The 19,947-nt window shown below is 36.9% G+C and overlaps 2 protein-coding genes across 3 annotated transcripts; both read left to right on the top strand.

The window, feature by feature from the left end:
* On the top strand, nt 1-3,601 carry LOC125191163 (deoxyhypusine hydroxylase-B-like). Of its 2 annotated transcripts, XM_048088654.1 has the most exons (9): nt 1-167; nt 510-643; nt 751-965; nt 1,043-1,181; nt 1,724-1,850; nt 1,938-2,056; nt 2,138-2,265; nt 2,347-3,307; nt 3,392-3,601. In XM_048088654.1, the coding sequence occupies exons 1-7, from the start codon at nt 11-13 to the stop codon at nt 2,171-2,173; spliced, it is 927 nt and encodes a 308-aa protein (XP_047944611.1). In that variant the 5' UTR covers nt 1-10; the 3' UTR covers nt 2,174-2,265; nt 2,347-3,307; nt 3,392-3,601. The 2 variants fall into 2 exon arrangements, with proteins under 2 accessions (XP_047944611.1, XP_047944610.1); XM_048088653.1 differs by having other exon boundaries at nt 2,138-3,307.
* Nucleotides 3,602-5,411: 1,810 nt separating this feature from the next.
* LOC125186162 (putative ABC1 protein At2g40090) lies at nt 5,412-11,069 on the top strand. The gene is made up of 12 exons (XM_048082499.1): nt 5,412-5,677; nt 6,399-6,553; nt 6,634-6,759; nt 6,896-6,991; nt 7,086-7,186; nt 7,352-7,388; nt 8,441-8,659; nt 8,962-9,073; nt 9,252-9,343; nt 9,435-9,614; nt 9,930-10,043; nt 10,510-11,069. The coding sequence occupies exons 1-12, from the start codon at nt 5,491-5,493 to the stop codon at nt 10,708-10,710; spliced, it is 1,620 nt and encodes a 539-aa protein (XP_047938456.1). The 5' UTR covers nt 5,412-5,490; the 3' UTR covers nt 10,711-11,069.
* Nucleotides 11,070-19,947: the final 8,878 nt, after the last annotated feature.

Below are 19,947 nucleotides of genomic sequence, written 5' to 3' on the forward strand. Positions count from 1 at the left end.
CAAATTGCAAATGGATAGCGAACGTTCCTTCAAAGTGCCGCCGGAAACGGAGAGGTTTCTCTGCGAACGGTTGCTGGACGAAAAGCAGCCCATCTCAGAGCGGTTTAGAGTCCTATTTTCTCTCCGCAACCTCCGAGGCGTCGCACCCCGCACTGCGCTCATCCAAGGTATCTTACAAATGTTCTTCTAAATGTATCTTTATATGTTCATATGTTTTTATTGTTAGGTTTTCTTTGTTCTTCATTTTATGCTCGGTTTTAGGTTTGTATGATTAAGTTGATTGGTTGATGCAAGCTTGAATTTGAAAAGATTAGTTGATTTGAGTCCTTTCTGCATAACAATTGTTTTTGTTGAGTAAATTAAATATGGAATATAGTTTGGTAAAATGTTATAAGTAGTCTCATTTGTTCATGGTTGATTGTTACATTCATTTAGTATCTCAGTATCTCTTGTTTGAGATTGAAAATACAAGCCTCGTTAAAGAAGTTTGATCCAAATCTCTACTTCAGCAACTAGGGATACTTCAAACCTGCTTGCACATGAGGCTGCATTTGCTTTGGGTCAAATACAAGATGCTGAAGCTATCCCTGCATTAGAAGCTGTTCTAAATGATCTTTCGTTGCATCCCATTGTGCGCCACGAGGTATGTGCTGTTTGAATCTGAATTTTGTTTTCAAGTATATCAATCGCTTCAGTTTCTAATGATTAAGTTCCAAATTAAATAGCTATTGTGAATTTGTAAATCATCAGGCTGCAGAAGCTCTTGGTGCAATAGGCTTGCAATGTAATGTACCACTTCTTAAGAATAGTTTGGCGTCAGATCCAGCTCAGGAAGTTAGAGAGACATGTGAACTAGCCCTGAGTCGGATTGATGGGTTGAAGAATACTTCTGTGACTGAGGCATCCCCTTTCTTGTCAGTGGACCCTGCTGCTCCTGCTGCTTGTTCTTCTGTAGAAGAACTCAGGTAGTTATTTTGCACAAATATCATAAGTTCGTGTCTTTATATCATTTGGTTGCTTTATCAACTTCTTTACTTTACAGGGAAGTTCTACTGAATGAAGACAAGAGCATGTACGAGCGGTATTCTGCTCTTTTTGCTCTTAGAAACCTTGGGCAAGACGAAGCTGTTTCTGCTATTGTTGAGTCTTTAGGTGCCAATAGTGCTCTACTGCGGCATGAGGTTTGTTTATCTTTCTTACATGGAATAATTAGTAGAATCAATAGGATGGATGGTGCTGGCCTGTATGCATTGGAGTCTTCCTGAAAAAGACGAAAATTCCTCGCCAACTCATTATTTTTATGCCAATTGGCAATATGATTAACTATTGGAACATCAGTTATACATATTAAGCTAAGTTGGCAGTAATTGCAATCTCAGCCGTTATCCACTTCCTGAATCTCTAGTAATTCACTTTTAGATTAATGTCAGATGTTTCATACCAGTATATTTTCTATCATATGATTCATATTTTTGTCAGTAATACCTTGAAATGATTGGCTGGAATGTCATCAGCTAGCAGAATGATTGATAACCCAAATCATGTAAGAAACAAGTTAATACTATAAATATCACATTTCTTATTGTTGCGGGTGAAGGAATTAATTTTCATCATCATGTATCATTTGCAATAATAAATTTATGTTTTTACTTGATCAATGTAACTTTTTGTTTCTTGTGAATAATTCCTTTGCAACTAAGTATTTGATTTTGATTGAGTCCAGGTTGCTTATGTCTTGGGCCAACTGCAGAACAAGAAAGCTTCAGATGCCCTTTCACAGGTTCTTAGAGATGTAAATGAACATCCTATGGTTCGACACGAAGCAGCAGAGGCTCTTGGCTCTATAGCAGGTTCAGCTCATCTATATTTAAAATGTGCATGCATATATAGAAGCTAAAATTGATGTATAATCTGTTGACACACTTTTGATATTGTAGATGAAGAATCGATTGCTCTGCTGGAGGAATTTTCCAAGGACCCCGAGCCCATCGTCTCACAGAGCTGTGAAGTTGCTCTCAGCATGCTCGAGTTTGAAAAATCAGGAAAATCCTTTGAGGTAATAAACAAGATTCGGAATATTTAGTAACTAGCATGTCAGTATACTTGGTCTGAGACATATTTTTGTGATGAGTTGCAGTACCTTTTCATGGAGACACCTCAAGCTTCATGCTAAGTGGAATTTCTTGTTTTTCAACTTCGCTATTCTCAAGAAACAATGGATGGTTCAAGAATCAAACCCTCAACTATTGCCGAGATGGAAATGAGGTTGCTCTAATTTTGTCTACATCTCTTTTAACTTATGAATTTGGCTTTCACCTTGTGAAGATGACTTATTTATCGGTTCAGGTAGAGAAAAGCTAGGGTGCCTACCTACCCTCCTATAATCTGTTATAATTGAATCAATATAATTGAAACGATACATAATAGAGAAATTCATTATGTTAAATAACTGGTTTCTATATAAATTGTTTAGGGATACATTAATTATAAATTTGTATCAACTTTTGTTATTAACAAATCGATTAAACTGAACCAAAATGATTGTTTCTTGATGATTCAAAAAAATCCCATTTCCAATAACTAGTCCAAACTTATCAAGACTCACATCTTTGAGGATGATGGTGCGGCAGTATTGTTAGACTTTTGAAAATGGAAACGACTAGATACGATTTCAATCATACACTGGACTATACCATTTTGGATATTGGAAACGAACTTTAAAAAAAAAATTCGTTGATTTTTTAAAATTTAGGATTAAATTTGTGGATTAAATTTTCAAAATATGAGATCGGGGCATACAAATTTTTTTATACTACACGTCATTTTGATCGTTAAGCTATTTTTTTGTTTTGATAAAAATTTTATCACTCTTCTGTTTTATTTTCATATTTTATTCTCTTCTGTATTCGTTATTTGAATACCAATTTCTTCAATTTTGTGGCCGAAAGAAGTGACACAAAGTAGATTTGTTTAGTGTATATAGAGGAAGTAGTTTTATTTTAAAACTTAGAAAAAATTGGATATATATCAAGAATATGAAATTGAAAACATAGAAGAGGCGGTTGAGGTTACGTGTCGAGGGTGGACATTGGTTGGACGCCAGTGTTGAATGTAGATGAATGAATAAAGCGCAGACAAAACGTATTAGGAAAAATGGAAAATGAAGAAAGAGGGAAATGGCAATGGTAAGGCGCATGGGGAGTTGTACTCTCCCGACCACGCTGTTGATGTTAAAACAGATACACACACCAACAATCAAACCCATTTATATGCTCCCCACAACGCTCTTCATATAAACAACAAGGAGGTATGTTATTGCTATCTATCTATCTATCACTATGGAACTTCAATTTTTCTAATAATAATCACTATTTGAATTGATGATCGTCAGGTGGAAGAAGGAGAAGCCAAAAACAAGAAGGAAGAAGAAGATGATGTTGAGAAGCGGAATCCCAAATGTTCCTCCAAACTATAGTCTAGATTATAGTAATATGAAGTACTAGGAAATATAATAAGGTGCGAGGTTGTTGTGGAATGTAATGCGCTGATCAATATAACACACAAATCATATCCTCTCGAAGAATATTTCATTTGCTTTAAACATTGAAGTGAATTATTTCTGATGTTATTCGGATTTTCCCTAATGATGCAAGGAAAGAAGATCAATCTATTATTGTGCTATGCTTTACCTATCCAAGATAATATTCTTTATCTAATCATATAGTACATGATTTATATCCATTCTTCTAACGCTCCCCTTTCAATGACATCTCCGACACTTAACTTGCTAATCACTTCTTCAAATATTTTGGAGTTGACGACTTTGGTCAAGACATCTGCAAGAGTTGTTAGTTGATCTTCTGATTTGTTCAGAAGATGTTTTGCTAAATTAGTTTACTGGATTTAATTTCCCAGTTGCATGTCCATGTATGATGGTAAAGATCATGACTTTATACTGCACTTATTATTTTAATTAATATGCTATGCTTATTATTTTCATGCAATTTAATAAGGTAGTACTATATAAATTACTAACAAAATATATCCTTTAACTCTAATGCTGGGGATCGGTGGTGCATACCCGAATTCCACATTACCATATTGTTTGCCCTTACAAGGAGATTAAATGAATACTCTCCAAAAGGTCTTATACTAATAGAGTTGGAGTAACTCATTTATATGCTTGTAACTGTTGCTCATTCTCCAATGTGGGATATTGTTTGCCCTCACAAGGAGATTAAATGATGGGATCATTCAGATTGCAAGTATGATTATCAGAATTTCCCTCACACGGAGATTAAATGATGGGATCATATGGAGATTAAATGATGAGATCATTCAGATTGCAAGTATGATTATCAGATTTCATTGCAATTAGGCCTTACTTTACTAGTATATCAAGTATTTTTATCAGGATTGTTTTGATTGTCATTAAATGATGGGATCATTCAGATTGCAAGTATGATTATCAGATTTCATTGCAATTAGGCTACTAGTATATAAAGTATTTTATCAAGATTGTTTGGATTGTGTCGATTGGAACAGACATGATATTGTCCGCTTTGGGTCAAGTCCGTACGGATTTGTTTTGGATCGCTCCCAAAAGGTCTCAAACTATTTGGGGATGGCCAGGAATTATATACACCTTTCAACTTCCCTCATACTCCCGATGTAGGATGAGTTTGTACTCAACAACCTCCCCCTCAAACCTCACATCGAGACATTACGGGTCTGACTCGTACTTGAGTAATCTTGGGCTACTCGACCTGGATCTGATACCACTTATTGTGACATAATAGAGCAATTGTGTAATCGAGACAAACAGAAACGTAAAGAAACACAGATTTACGTGGTTCGCCAACGTTGTGTTGGCTACGCCCACGGGCAGAAAACAGAGAACAGATTGTATTCAGAGTGAGGCAAAATATACAGATTCAATGCATACTAACAAAGATATCCCAAAACATTTTGGGTTCGTATAAACATATAATTGATTTTTGTATTTTGGTATCCATAAATACCCAATTGGACAACCCTACTCATTGCAATGTATGCTGTCGTCGCATCCATAATTTTTGCTTCACATTAGTTTTGGATTAAGTGCGATGTAGTTATTGGATTCCAAAAGTAATTATTTTTGGATTATAAATCTATAAATAGCATTTGAAAGTCAATTATATAGTTAATGTAATCAAAATTAGCTTCTTTGGTCCGTGATTAAGAATTCTAGAGTTCAACATTATGTTTTAAGAAATAAAAGAATATGCGTAGGAAAACATAATGAAATGGAAGACTATACAAACAACTTTTATGGTCCACGAAATACGTAATTAGGTCCTTAAATACAACTACCAAAAGTAGTTAAAAACAAGGCTTTGATTTCATTAATTGATTAAATTAAATCAACGAAATTGCAGAGGTATACAAAATTAAACGCCGGAGCCACGCTATTCTTTGTCGACGAAGACAGAAATTGAACAGAAAGAGGAAATGGGGGTTAGGGCTTTTTTGCGCGCCAAAACTAAATTACTTTTGGCGGCTACTGCAGTAGCTGGCGCCGGTGCCGGTGCCGGTGCCATTGCCACCTCCGACGACCCGGCTTCAGCCTTCAAACTCGCCACCGCCGTTCCCCTCCGCCTCTTCCGAGATGCCGCCACCGCCGCCTGCATCGTGTATGGTACGATTGGCTTCCTCTCTGGTTTGTTTAATTAACAAGTTTACTCTGACAGCTGATCAATCGAGCTGCTTAATCGATAGTTCTCACATCTGATTAGTTGGAGAATTTGTTTTTGATTTTGTTGGTTGCTAGTATTGAACAAATTTGTTTATGCTGATGCTGAAACTAAATACCTTCCTCTTAATTTGGTCTCAGTTGTTACTCTCTGATGTAGATTTTCCATATGTGTGAGGTTAAGATGCAGCTTTCTTTGTATTAAGCTTCCTTATGTAAGGTCAATGCTGCCGAGCTTCTTTTTTGCTGGAGCCTGTTGGATTTAAGCACAAGCTGAGATAAAATCATTTAAAATCCTGTGAGCTGAAGCAAAGTTAAAAGAAAAAAAGCAGAATATGGCAATTTAGATGCTTACTTGTACACTTTGGCCAATTCTTGTAGTTTTTGCTTCTCACGTATTCTTAACTGTCTGGTTGTAAATGGAATTCATCTCCATAATTTGAAGTTATATATACCCACATAGTAATTGCCAGATTGACTTGAAAGAGAGCATGACAGTTTTAGTTTAGCAAGCTTGTTGAGCCTGTGGATGTTGATTAGCGTCACAACAACCATTGACAACCCTATTTCTACTTGCATCTAAAAGACTGTTTCTGTTGTTGATAGGAAATTTTCTAACTCATGGAACAATATAATTGAGGAGTTATGTTAAACAATTTATTTGTAGATTATGAATACTCACTCTGGGGGTTGCCTGAGGGAAGCAAAGAAAGGGAAAGAGTTAAACGTGAAGTTCATTCCAGAAGTGCACTTAAGCTGCAAGAGCTTTGCTTTAGAAATGGTGGGATCTACATCAAGCTAGGTCAGCATATTAGTCAGCTGGTATGCTGTTATTTTTCTGTTACAGTTTATTCCAGAGTGTTATTCTTAATTCTGGATTTCATAAACTTTCCTTGTTTCAGGAATACTTGGTGCCTGATGAATATGTACAGGTAATGAGACATTCAATGTTGAATAAATGCCCCGTTTCATCATATGAGCAGGTTCTTAAAGTTTTCAAGAAAGAGCTTGGTGGGGCACCTGATGAAGTAAGTACCCTCATTCAGCTCGAATAACATCAGAATTTTAATGGCTCATGTACATAAACCAGAAAAAAACTTAAGGTTCTTATTATGTAACAAGTCCTCTCCTCTTATCATTCACACATAAAGTTGGTTCGTGCAGATATTTGATGAATTTGATCCTGTTCCCATAGCAAGTGCTTCTTTAGCACAAGTTCACATTGCCCGAACTCATGATGGACAACAAGTTGCTGTGAAGGTGTAAAAAAACTTGGACTTTTATCTTCTGCAATATTGATGCTAAATGATTCAATTGGTTTTCTTAGTTTTTGTTTCTATTCAATTGACTTCAGGTTCAACACACTCACATGACAGACACTGCAGAAGCTGACTATGCAACTGTTGAGTTAATTGTGAATGTTTTACATCGCCTCTTTCCTTCTTTTGATTACAGGTTTAAGTGGATCTTTCAATTTGGAGTACAAATGCTTTCATACTTCCTAGTAATTGCTATTTATGATATCGATTCATTGTTGCAAATAATTGATATTTTGTTAATTGCTGTGTTTGGCGCTATATTTGTTTTCCTTATTAACTCAAGAAACTCAATCTTGTACAGGTGGTTGGTTGATGAAATGCGGGAGAGTTTACCTAAGGTTTGCTGCTGACATGTCTATTTTTGTTCTTGCGTGTTGTTCTTTCACGTAAGATGAAAAGGTCCATGAGTGATGGATACACGCTAGTTAGGTGTTCACTGAATTTCAGCCCTTAATTTGTTCAACTTATTCATAATGATTCAGTCTTTCTGTTGCAATATTTTCCTCGGGGAAAACTTTGATCTTGACTGCCCAATTAAAACTCCTGGCTTAATCCCCACTTTCCCACATTGTTTCAATATGTCTCTATTTGGAACCACTTTTAGTACGCTATATGTTTCTCTAAAGAGCAAGTGAACTGCAAATAAAGCACACATACTTTGTGGTTTCACCTTTGCAGTATCTATACTTTGGAAATATCATGGGAGGTCACCAGTGATGGAGCCAAAAATATAACGTTAGGATTCTAAATCAACTTATCATACCAAGTCATTGGAATGACAATAAAAAAAATACCACTCCCTCCGTCCACAACTTATAGTCCTGTTTTTCCATTTTGGTCCATCCACATAAAGATATTACCCCCTAAACATGGTTACCGCCGAGGAGAGAGGAGAAGAAGACAAGGGCAATTTTGTCTTAAAAGCCCAAACAGTGAAAAAGTATCTCAAAAGATATTACCCCCTAAATATGGTTACCACCGATGATATTTCTGAATGCGCTAAGGTGAGAATCATAAAGTATGGTCATCTTATTTGTAGTTCACTCTTCTCTAAATTAAGGTTACCCTTCACTTTCTTCATTGTTGTCAACATCACATGATACCTATTTTTATCTAACATGGGTTTACATTCAACATACTAAATTATTAAAATACCTACAGTTTCTACAAATGTGTAGTTGGTTCAGTGTGTGGTCATTTCATCAGTGATGTAGTATTCCTTGTTTATATTGTAATCTGATTACCTGAAGGTTGTGGATGAGCAACCTTTACATTTATGATGCCCCTTGTTTATAGTAATATCTCTTTACATAGTCAGATGAAGGTTACCTTTCTTATCGCACTTGCCACTTCTAAGACAAGTTTTATTGAGTTACAATGAACTTCTTAGGAGTTAGATTTCTCGAATGAGGCCAAAAACAGCATAAAATGCATGGAAAACTTTCGGAGGTTCTCTCCGCATATTGCAGAATATGTTTATGCTCCAAAAGTGTATTGGAACTTGAGTACCTCCAAGTTGTTGGTGATGGAATTTATTGACGGAGTACAAGTAAATGATTGTAGGGCCATTCAGAAGCTATGTATTCAGCCGAGTGATGTTTCAAAGCTGGTAAGTTCATGTACTTCCTCTAATAAATTCAGTATGAATGTATGATGATGCCCAAAAGTATCAGATGGGTAAAGCATTTTGGTTGGAAACTTATCTTTTCATTCAGCAAGCTCCTTAAATGATTTTTTGTAGCTATTGCAGTATTACTATTGAACTTAATTACCCACTATGAGTTGATTGATAAAGAAATGTCAACGGATCAGTAATTTATCTAATATGATTGAAAAGTCCTTAACATCACCATCTTAATATTATGTATCCTTAATATATTTGGGGGTTGTGTGTTTGTTTATCATATGCAGCTTAGTCAAGCTTTTGCTGAAATGATGTTTAAGCATGGCTTTGTGCACTGTGACCCACATGCTGCCAACGTGCTGGTTCGTCCTTTGCCTTCTGGAAGTAGGAGTATTTTTGGTGAGGCTTTTGCCAGATCTTTCTGGGTTGTCACTCACATTACTTGTGCATCCTTCTTTTGAACACGTTTTGCATGTATTGAGAACTCCTACTAAGGCCTTCTTGGTTGTTGCATATTGATCACATGCAATATGCATTTGATTGCTTCGCTGAATAATTTCTCGTCTTCCACACCCAGGAAAGAGAAAACCACAGTTGGTATTGCTGGACCATGGTTTATACAAGGATCTTGACGACACAATGCGATTAAATTATGCTTCACTGTGGAAGGTGTGTGGTGTTCTTTAAAACTTTATTTTTAAGTGGAGATTCTGAGTTCAATTTCTTATGTGATAATATAATTCATTGGCATGCTTCATAGGGTTTGGTATTTTCTGATGCAAATGCAATCAAAGAAAACAGCACTAAATTAGGTGCTGGTGATGATCTTTATGTACTGTTTGCTGGCATTCTTACTATGAGGCCTTGGAATAAAGTCATCGATCCAGCTGTGGATCACCTGGTTGTCAAGGGCACTGATGGCGATCGTTCAGAACTCCAGGTTGACCGCATATTTCAAGTGTTTCTCCTAAACCCTAAGTCGTAATGATAACATGCTTCTTGAAAGAAAATACTTTATGATCCTCTCTTCAAGTTGAACATATTTGATTGAACTAACTAGATTTGTCATAGTGAATCTTATCCATTGCTATCTTATATTCTTGAAGTTATAACTTAAAGAAATGTGCTTCATGATTTGTAAACAAAATATGTATAAAATTCTGTAGTAGGGTATATGACAGCAGATGCCTAAGATTTCCATCTTTTCCCGATAAATATTAAACTGTTCCTTCCTTTTCTTTTTCTTTCTTTGCAGATGTATGCTTCGCAATACTTTCCTCAAATTACTGAGCTCCTGGGGAGACTCCCCCGTGTTATACTTCTAATGCTAAAGACAAATGATTGCTTACGAGCAGTCAATAGAGCACTGGTATGTAGTTTCTTCTATGTCTAATTCTTTCACACTTGTAGTTTGATGCATGTATATAAAACTGACGGGTAAGAGCAGTACTACTACCGCCTAAGAGCAGTTCTACTACCGCCAAATGAATATTATCATCTGAACTTTCAGCCATTCATTTTTAGGTGCATTTATGAAGAGCATTAGGACTTCAGGTTTACAGATTTTTTCTTGGTTCCACATGCATCCTTCTAATCCCTAATTTCTGGTCTTGAAATTTAGAATAAGTTTACACTTTGCATATCAATCTTCGGTTGTGCTATTTCAAGTGACATGGGTCACTCAACATATAATTTTCCGTTGTGCTATTTCATGCAACTGTATGTATGCTTCATTTCTCAGTCCTCACTTCATTGTTTAAGATTTTGTTTTGTAGGGTTTGATATGTCACTCTTCTTTTGCAATCCATACTAATACCACTGTACTTATGTAATAGATGGAAGGATCATCTGTTGAGACATTTTTGATTGTGGGAAGAGTTTCTTCCGAAGCAGTTATCGAATCAAAATTTTTGCACAGCAAGTCCATCCTATCCCGGCTTCATGTTTGGTTTGAGGAATTTCTCTCAGAGGCTCGGTTGTTCGGTTTGCAGTTTGCAGTGTGGCTTTTGAAATTTCAGAAAGCTTTGACGCTGTGAGAACCAGTCCACACTTTCTCATTCTTTGATCCATCTGAGACACCATGGTTTTTCAACCTTATATATTCTTTGCATTGCCGCCAGTTTCTTTAAAACCGTCTCAATACTTTTATGAATCCACATTTCGATATTTGTCCTTGCAATGCCACTAAATCCAGTGATATAATTATTGAAAATTTTCTGCAACATTTGGTCCTTGAAAGACAAGAGGTGCCACTCTCCAAGTATGTATCAATTAAACAGAGAGGCTTTCATCTCCTGGAGTTGTCATTATCAAGAAGCTATGGTACATTCCAGTCTCACTCAACATTGATTGATATGATGATTATGATCTCTCCATATTGAGCTTTTTTTGATTATCTACTTGTTTCTTTTTCGTTGATTGTAATTCCTTAGGTGGGTGGTTTCTCATGGTTTAATTCGAGTTTACATATTATAAATGTATGATTCTTAGGAATAAAATTTATACAGATTAATTATAATATTTATCTTTTAGCTCGAAACTTGGACGTTTAGGGTTAGAGTTGGACTGGCCCGATTGATTCAAACGTGTTAGACTGCGATTGATATCTATATCTATGAGCTTAGTTACTATGATGTCCTTCTCGGTTGAACAGATGGTACGGCTGCCATAACTCTCTTAGCCTACCCCAAATAAGTAAGTATTAAATGATATTTATTATTTAGGTGTGGATGCTTGAATTTTTGGGTATGATTTATTTGTGAGGATCTACGAAAGATGCACTATATTTTGACTGTTCGAACTCCCATGTATTTTGCTACATTGATTTACTACTTGGCTACTTAGGCCATCCGCGACGCTATCTCTTATCCGTCTCTTAACCGTCTCATCTTTTCACTATTCATGGGCCTCATTGTACTTTTCAGCTCATCTCTTAACTAAGAGACAACACCTGCATCCCTCCATCTCTTAACCATCTCTTAACTATTCATTCAATTTCATTTTTTATTTTTAATTCCAACAAATTCAATTAATAAAAAACACACTTCATTATAAATAAAATAAAATTACAATTTAAAATACATGAAAAAATAAAAAAGACATAATTAAAAAACTAGAAATTACAAATTGCACACTTAAACTCAAATAAAAAAAAATGGAGGCAAAGAAGTAGAAGGAGTTCTCTAGTGACGATCATCTAATGGTTGCCAAATTTTGCCCAAATGTGCTCCATTAGATCCTCCTGGAGTTGGGCGTGGGCGGTAGAATCACGTGTCCTTGCCCGAATAGATAACCGCTCTTGCAAAGACGGATGCACTCCCGTTTGAGGCGGACTACTTGCGGTTGAGCTTCCCGAGGTTTCAGGGTCGAACCAATTTCCCGCCTCAGGTCCTTCGTCGGCGACAATCATGTTGTGCAAGATTATGCACGTATACATGATGTCGACCATATTCTCCATAAACCACTGTCGAGCCGGGGCTTTGATAATGTTCCATTGAGCTTGGAGAACCCCGAACGCTCTCTCCACATCCTTGCGAGCGAGACTCTTGCTTCTGCGCAAAAGAGACTAACTTTTCGTCCGTAGGCACTGTTGAACGTCTTCACGAAGGTTGGCCACTTCGGATAGATGTCGTCGGCAAGATAGTACCCAATTTTATACTAGCGATTGTTAGCGACGAAGTTGATGGCCGGCGCTTTACCATTCGGAACTTCAGCGAAGAGGTCGGAGTTGTTGAGTACGTTGATTTCGTTGTTCAAGCCGGGGACCCCGAAATACGCATGCCAAATCCATAGCCGGTAGTCGGCGACGGCCTCGAGTATAACGGTGGGGTGGGTGCCTTTGTGGCCGCTCGTGTATGACCCCTTCAACGCCACAGGGCAATTCTTCCATTGCCAATGCATGCAATCGACACTCCCGAGCATCCCGGGGAATCCGTGCACTTGTTCGTGAAGACGGAGCAGAAACTGACAATCTGCGGTGGTTGGCTTCTTCAGAAATTCGGCGGTGAAGGCTGCCCGGACGCCTTTGCAGAAGTTCAACAAACAAAGTCGCCCGAGTGGATTCTCCGACGTGCAGGTATTCGTCGAACGCATCCGCCGTTTGTCCAGTAGCAAGCCGACGGATCGCCGCGCATACATTTCTGGAGCGTCGTGTGGCTAGGACGGCCGACAGCCCTTTCTCCGAAGAACTCTTCCCGTGCCGCCAATGTATTCGCGATATGCAAAAATAGCGGGCGTGACATACGGAAACGGCGACGGAAGTAGATATCTCCCCACACCGGGTTCGGACTGAAGTAATCACGTTCCAACCTTGCGGCGGCTTCCTCCCGGTTACGGTGGATGTATGTCCGGCGTCGCCTAGGAGGCGCGGCGGCTTCCTCCTCCCTACGTCGATCTGCTTCTAGCGATTCTTCCATTATTCGACGCATTTGCTCAAATGGATCCATAATTGATTAAATTTGGGAGAAGAAAAAAATAAAGGAATGATTTTATAGAAGTTATGGAGAGGAAAGAAAGAGAGATGAGAGAATAAATGTGTGTTTGTGTGTAAAATGGGAATGGAGAAGAGTATATATAGAATATAAAAAATAAATAAAAAAACTAAAAATATTACCGTTCAACGGTAATATTACCGTTTTTTATTTTTATTTATTTATTTTTTTTTTGAAAAATCTGATATTTTTTTAAAAAAAATTGAATTATGACGTCATAAATCCGACGCCCACTCGCGGGTCGGCGAGTGGGCGTCACGCCACGTGGCGCCGGGCGCGTGTCTCGCGAGCTCGAGGCTTGCCTCGCCGGGACGCGTCGGGCGTCGAGACATCTCGTCTCGTCGAGACAAGACGGGAGCCGCAATGCTGTCTCGATGCCGTCTCGTCTCGTCGAGACGAGATCAAGTCCGCAACGAGGCAGCGTTGCGGATGCTCTTAGTTGCTTGCTCGTTATTACATCATCTCACACCATTTATACCAAACCCAAACTCATTTTCCAGTTCTCTCACATCAAACAAAAATTCTACTCCAATCATTTAAACCCAAACCTAAACCCAAACCCAAACACAAAAGAATATTCCATATTCACTTACTTTTTTTACTTTTTCAATCTACATATTTATTTAAACTACACATTAATCCCACAATACCTTGTCAATAATTTTCCAAATATAATTAAATAATTTAATACAATTATTTATATTAATATAAAATATTATACAATCAATAAAAAATATACTAACTTGGAAATTAAAATACATCAAAGTATAATAACATTCAGACATAAATTAAAATACATTTAAAGACATCACAAATAAATAAACATAGGACCACACATAAAAAATAACTAAAATTCAAGAATGCATATTTGAGAAATTTTCCCACAAATGATCAACTAATGCATTTCGAAGTTCCAGATGTGCATTTTTATTTCTTATTGCGGCATACCGAGTCAAGTACTCTTGAAATCGAACATCTTCATTTGTCGTCATCTCAACTTCTGGTTGTGGTGTCTGTGTAGCAACTTCGATTGGAGAACTCAAATCACACTCATCTTCAATTATCATGTTATGCAAAATTATACATGTAATCATTATGTCACGCAACACTTCTTTATCCCAATACCGCATTTGTCCTGCTACAATTGAGAAACGTGATTGGAGAACACCGAATGCACGCTCTACATCTTTTCTACATGCCTCTTGCCTCATAGGAAAATATTGTCTTTGGGGTACGAGGCTCTTGAATTGTTTGCACGATAGTAGACCATTTTGGGTATATTCCATTAGCTAGGTAATAACTCTTATTGTATTCTTTGCCTTGAATAACATAATGAGCAGGAGGAGCAATACCTTGAGTGAGATTATAGAAAAGATGAGAGGAATCTAACACATTGATGTCATTGTTGCTGCCAGGCAGTCTAAAATAAGCATGCCATATCCAAATATCATAATCTGCCACAACTGCAAGGATAATTGTAGGATTTCCACTACGATCTGGATATGAACCGCTCCACCATGTAGGACAATTTTTTTCATTTCCAATGCACACAATCTAAACTGCCTAACATCCCTGGAAATCCATGTTGCTCACCAATATATAAAAGTCTAGCAATAACATTAGTTGTCGGACTTCTCAACTACTGAGTTGAAAAAGTTCTATCATTGCACGGCAAAAACATGTTAGACTTTTGATCGTACTGCTCTCACTTATTTTCACGTACTCATCACAAGCATCAGCTGGTACACCGTATGCCAATATACGAATAGTTGTTACCTTTTAAAGAGATGATAGTCCAAGCCTTCTCGTTCCATCTGGTCATTGCATGAAGTAGTCATCGTGTTCCTTAACTGCATCCACAATACGAAGGAAAAATGGAGAGACATCCGGAATCTCCTACGAAACATGGTTTCATTATACAATGGATTATCTGCAAAATAATCATTGTACAATCTTGGGTGAGCACCCTCTCGATCACGATTGATGACAATATGCCATGGAACTGATCCATGATTATTTATGGACTTTGATGGTCACGAAGGTATTGAATCAACATGTTCTTGTCGATTCTACATTGCATATCCTGCATATATTAGTTGTAAGTGTATATCATATGAGAATTTTCACCATCTTCATCACAAGACGAAGAGCTATTGGAAATAAAATTGGGATTCACAAATAAAGTTGAGTGATTGATTGATATGATAAATGATCAAAACATGCCTTCAATTTATAATGATTTTACAAAAGCACAATCTGCGTGCTTTCATTCGTAACCACTCATTGCAAAAGTAGATTTCAATCCTAGCCATCCATTCAAAATCCAGAAAAAAAAGCACAATCCACGTGCTTTCAATCGTAGCCACTCATCGGAAATGTAGATTTAAATCCTAGCCATCCATTCAAAATTCGAAAACAAAAAAACACAATCCGTATGCTTTCAATCGTAACCACTCATCGCAATAGATTTAAATCCTGGCCATCCATTCATAATCCGGAAACAAAAAAAGCACAATCTGCGTGCTTTCAATAGTAGCCACTCATCACAAGAGTAGATTTAAATCCTAGTCATTCATTCAAAAACTAGAATAATCATTTCATATCTATAAATATAAGAAACCACAACACCACAATTATCTCATCTCAGTTGTTATCTTTATCTTTTCCTCACAAACTTCAGTTCGTAAAGGAAGTTATACAGTGAGTGAAGACAAACTTTTGGGTCAAGTTTGTATGGAAATTTCACAAGATCCTAGCATAGGGATATCACAATCAGGACAACGATTCTGGCAGCGCATGGAAGATGGATTCAATGAAGCTAGAGATTGCACTTGGCCAGAGCGTACGCAAAGATCTATGCAGGCTCGTATTCAAGCCATCGAGAAAGCAACAAAAAAAATCCATGGATGTATTCGAGCTGCTGAAGCAAGAAACCGAAGCGGTGCTTCAAATGCAGACATATTGAGTGTTTAATCATATTTTAATGTTTCATTTTCTCTTTTTACATGCGATTAATTGATTATAATAAGCATTGTAGATGAATGAAGCCATGCAAATGTTCATGTCAGATTCAAACTATAAATCGGGTTTGGAAATTTTCTTATGTTTTGAAAATGATTAAAAATTTTGAAAAATTCAAAGATTGTGCAGGGAGCTCTAGACAAAAAGTATCACGTGGGATGCAATATTCTGATTCAGAAAGTCAGACTCATACTTTTGGGTGGCTCATAACTTTGTCTTCATTTCCTATGAGTTGTGATGATGGCGAGGAACAAATCCTTGGTGGTTCTTCTTCATCAAGGCCTATCGGAGTGAAGAAGGCTATACTGAAGAAAAAACAGTCTAATAATTCAGAATCACTTATTGCTGCTCTAGAAAAACAAAATGAGCAATATACTACCGGCATGAAACAAGCAAATCGTAATATGGCTATGTTTTTTAAACAACAAAAGAACAACCATGATCTCAAAACTATAAGGGAAGAAAATAAATCATGGCTATGGACTTGAGCTCTACATAGTCGTGCTTATTTTCAAGCCGAGAGAAGACACATCTTGAATAAAAGAGCTCAACAACAAGAACAACCAAATGACTATGCAACTGGAACATATCCTTCGTACTTCGATAATACAGGAGGATGTGGCTCGTTGTTAAACAGACGACAAACGCGTAGGCAATCATTATTTGGACAATAATTATCCATGAATCACTATTTTAATGATGAATTTTTCATCGAAATAACGATGGAAATTGGTGCAATGAGTCTATCGCAATCTTTTACTTTAAATTTCAAATTGATTCCACTTTGTCAATTATACTATTACTTCATCTATCCAAACAAAGATGATCATTTTATCTCAATCAAAATTACTCATTACTAATAATAAAAACTTTTTTTTTCTACTTTATCTTCTCTAACTTTTCTTACTTAACATGTAAAATAACATTGTATAAAGTCTCATGCTGCACAAAAAAGGAGTCATCTTTCTTGGGATGGAAGGAGTATGAATTAAAGGAAATACTCATTTTTAAGCATGTTATAGATTTGATCAATTATACTCACATTTATTTATCGGCTCTGGAATGTTGACGTGGCTATTATGTGTAGTATCCAACACAAATTTTGTTAGTTTTATTAGTTGATTGATAAACTCGTATTTTGTCAGTTTTATTGGTTGTTTGATGTGTAACTTACGGGTTGTTTTTTACTTCGATCAACATTAATCCACAATCCATGGATTCGATGGTAATACGTCTCAGGTCAAGGTTCCCTGTCTAATTGATATTAATTTTTCCTCCAGGTCGTATACAAGATACGGATCCGCCTTGCTCACGAACGTTATTGTGAGCATGTCCTACAGAGCTTTGGATGTTTGGTGGTGAGCAAAGTCAGCAATAATATCATTTTCGATGTTATCGACGATCAAAGAGAAAACTATCAAATCGGTTTCTTCCCAATCCTGATATCCATTGTTGTTTTTTCTGGTGGTTCGTCGTGGATGTGGGAGTATCCCCTCCTGCTTCTTATCGTGACCTTCATTAGGCACGACCATAATGAGTAGTTTTTTCCGTTCAATTTGAACGTCACAGCAACGTTCTTGTCTATCCTCAATTTTGAGGATTCGGCTGCTGGTTTTTCTTCGTTTGTGCCTGACATTTTTGTGTATAGGAATTGGTTCTGTATTAGTTTTAGCCTCTTGGTCGAGAATTGGGTATAACAAGGCTATGATGAGAATTCTCTGAGCAAGAATTCTTCCTGCTCTGACGCCATGAAGAAACAGTTAGAGATTGGAAAAGATGTATTTTTATTGTTTAATGAATATGTGCAAGGATTATAGCCTTTATAGGCAAGATACAATATACATATGGTAAATACAATTAACGGGATCCTCTCCTATTTAAGGAATATGATCAATAAGAGAACAATTAGAAATCAATCATATTAATCTATTATTTCTTTACAGCACTAAGCCTGACAACCTTAGGAGCCGTTTGATAGCCTACGTGAGCTAAGAAATAGATTAGTAACTAGTTATTTTCGTTCGTTTGATACCCTTGTTGGGCCACGACGTCAGCCCGTATTTTTACTCTGGCCCGCCTAGGCCTGCAGATTTAAGCCACAAATGCACAGTATCTTCAGGTTTGTTTTTAGATAAGTAATCTGCGGGACTGAGAAAAGGGACGCAAGTTTCATTCTTCTCAAATCTTCCCACATACGCCATTTTTGAGTTCATTTGCTCTCAAGCCCTAGCTGCAAATTCAATTGTGCATCTCACAAACATCTCGGGTTGGAGTTCATTATATTGCTTTTATCCTCTTGATTTTTGTTGTGAGCAGTTCAAGTCGTCGCTTTGGGAGACGATTTGTACGCCGGTGTAGCTTGGGGAATAGGGTTTTGTTGGGTGCCGTTGCAACGACACCCAATAACAAGGCAAACCAATTTCAGGCCATTGTTGTTTTTCTCATTCTTCTGCAGATTCCGACTCCACAAGAATTCTTCTTTTCATTGTTGAAACTGACCGAATTTGCTGTGATAGGTCTTTTGCGATATTGGATCTCTGCCAAGCACTGCATACACACAAACATATTGTTGCAATCCTCCTGAATTTGAGTTCTGCTTTTGGGGACTGAGAAAAAAAGGGGGAAAAGAAGAGGGAAAAAAAGGGGGAGGGAAAAAAGAAAGGAAAATGAGTTCTGCTTTTGGGGATCGAGAAGTTCCCTTCAAAGCTAAAATAGAATTTTAATAATATAATATGCTATCAAACAATGACAATAGAATATAGTCAATTAAATATTGCCTATTAAACGGCTGTCAAAGATACAAATTTTGGCCCACCGGGCCTCCATTCCTTAGATTATTAACTGGGCGCCTTTTATCCTCCGTTGGCTATCAAACGGGTCCTTAGTGAGTTAGTGTATAATCTACTTTGTGCCGCATAGGAAATACTCCCTCCGTCCCAGATAGTTTGTCTCAATTTGACCGGGCACGGGTTTTAAGAAATGTAATGAAAAGTGAGTTGAAAAAGTTAGTAGAACGTGGGTCCTACTTTTATATATTAGTTTTATAATAAAATGTGAGTAGGAATGAGTTAGTGGAGCATTGGTTCCACTATAAAAAATGGTAAAAAGTGAAATGAGACAAATTATGTGGGACGGACCGAAATGGAAAAATGGGACAAACTATGTGGGACGGACCGAAATAGAAAAATCGGACAAACTATATGGGACGAAGGGAGTACTTGTTTTACTCACTCTAGTTGAATTTTTGAATTGTGCTAGGATATCATAACTTGTTTTGTGTAAACCATTATTGTGAAATTAATATCTAATTTGTTTACATCATTACTTTGTTCTATTTGCGTTGTTTATTTTTCCCTAATTAATAAATCCAACTCAAGACTCTTGTGTCTATAACGTTTAGTATATGATAGTCAATTGCAATTCTATTTCTTGAGTTCGACAATCTTATGTTTACCATTTAGCTATACTATAATTATCTTATCATACTTACAAGTAGTTTTTGCGCTAATAAAATAGTGCAGGTAACATGTGCATGTGCAACCATTTAAAAATGAGAGTATTAATCGTTTTAGTGCTAATAAAATAGTCCATGTAACATGTGCATGTCCAACCATTTGAAAATGAGAGTATTATGATGTTAGCTTGTGTAATGTGTGACTATATTTGATTCTTTATATTCAAATGTTATTTATTCAGTTGATTTGTTCAAACGTTGAGTTGTGCTTTTAAATTATATCTCCAACAAGTATGAAGAAATTAGGA

This window comes from Salvia hispanica, chromosome 5, assembly GCF_023119035.1.
Source record: "Salvia hispanica cultivar TCC Black 2014 chromosome 5, UniMelb_Shisp_WGS_1.0, whole genome shotgun sequence".
In the NCBI taxonomy this organism is placed as follows: Eukaryota; Viridiplantae; Streptophyta; class Magnoliopsida; order Lamiales; family Lamiaceae; genus Salvia; species Salvia hispanica.

What these genes read in the sequence shown, in the direction of transcription:
- LOC125191163 (XM_048088653.1), top strand. Translation starts at nt 11, where the DNA reads ATGGATAGCGAACGTTCCTTCAAAGTGCCGCCGGAAACGGAGAGGTTT. An exon ending in GTGCTCTACTGCGGCATGAG is followed by an intron (nt 1,182 to 1,723) that starts GTTTGTTTATCT and finishes GATTGAGTCCAG; the next exon opens with GTTGCTTATGTCTTGGGCCA. An exon ending in AATCAGGAAAATCCTTTGAG is followed by an intron (nt 2,057 to 2,137) that starts GTAATAAACAAG and finishes GATGAGTTGCAG; the next exon opens with TACCTTTTCATGGAGACACC.
- LOC125186162 (XM_048082499.1), top strand. Translation starts at nt 5,491, where the DNA reads ATGGGGGTTAGGGCTTTTTTGCGCGCCAAAACTAAATTACTTTTGGCG. An exon ending in TGCGGGAGAGTTTACCTAAG is followed by an intron (nt 7,389 to 8,440) that starts GTTTGCTGCTGA and finishes TGAACTTCTTAG; the next exon opens with GAGTTAGATTTCTCGAATGA. An exon ending in TGGAAGTAGGAGTATTTTTG is followed by an intron (nt 9,074 to 9,251) that starts GTGAGGCTTTTG and finishes TTCCACACCCAG; the next exon opens with GAAAGAGAAAACCACAGTTG.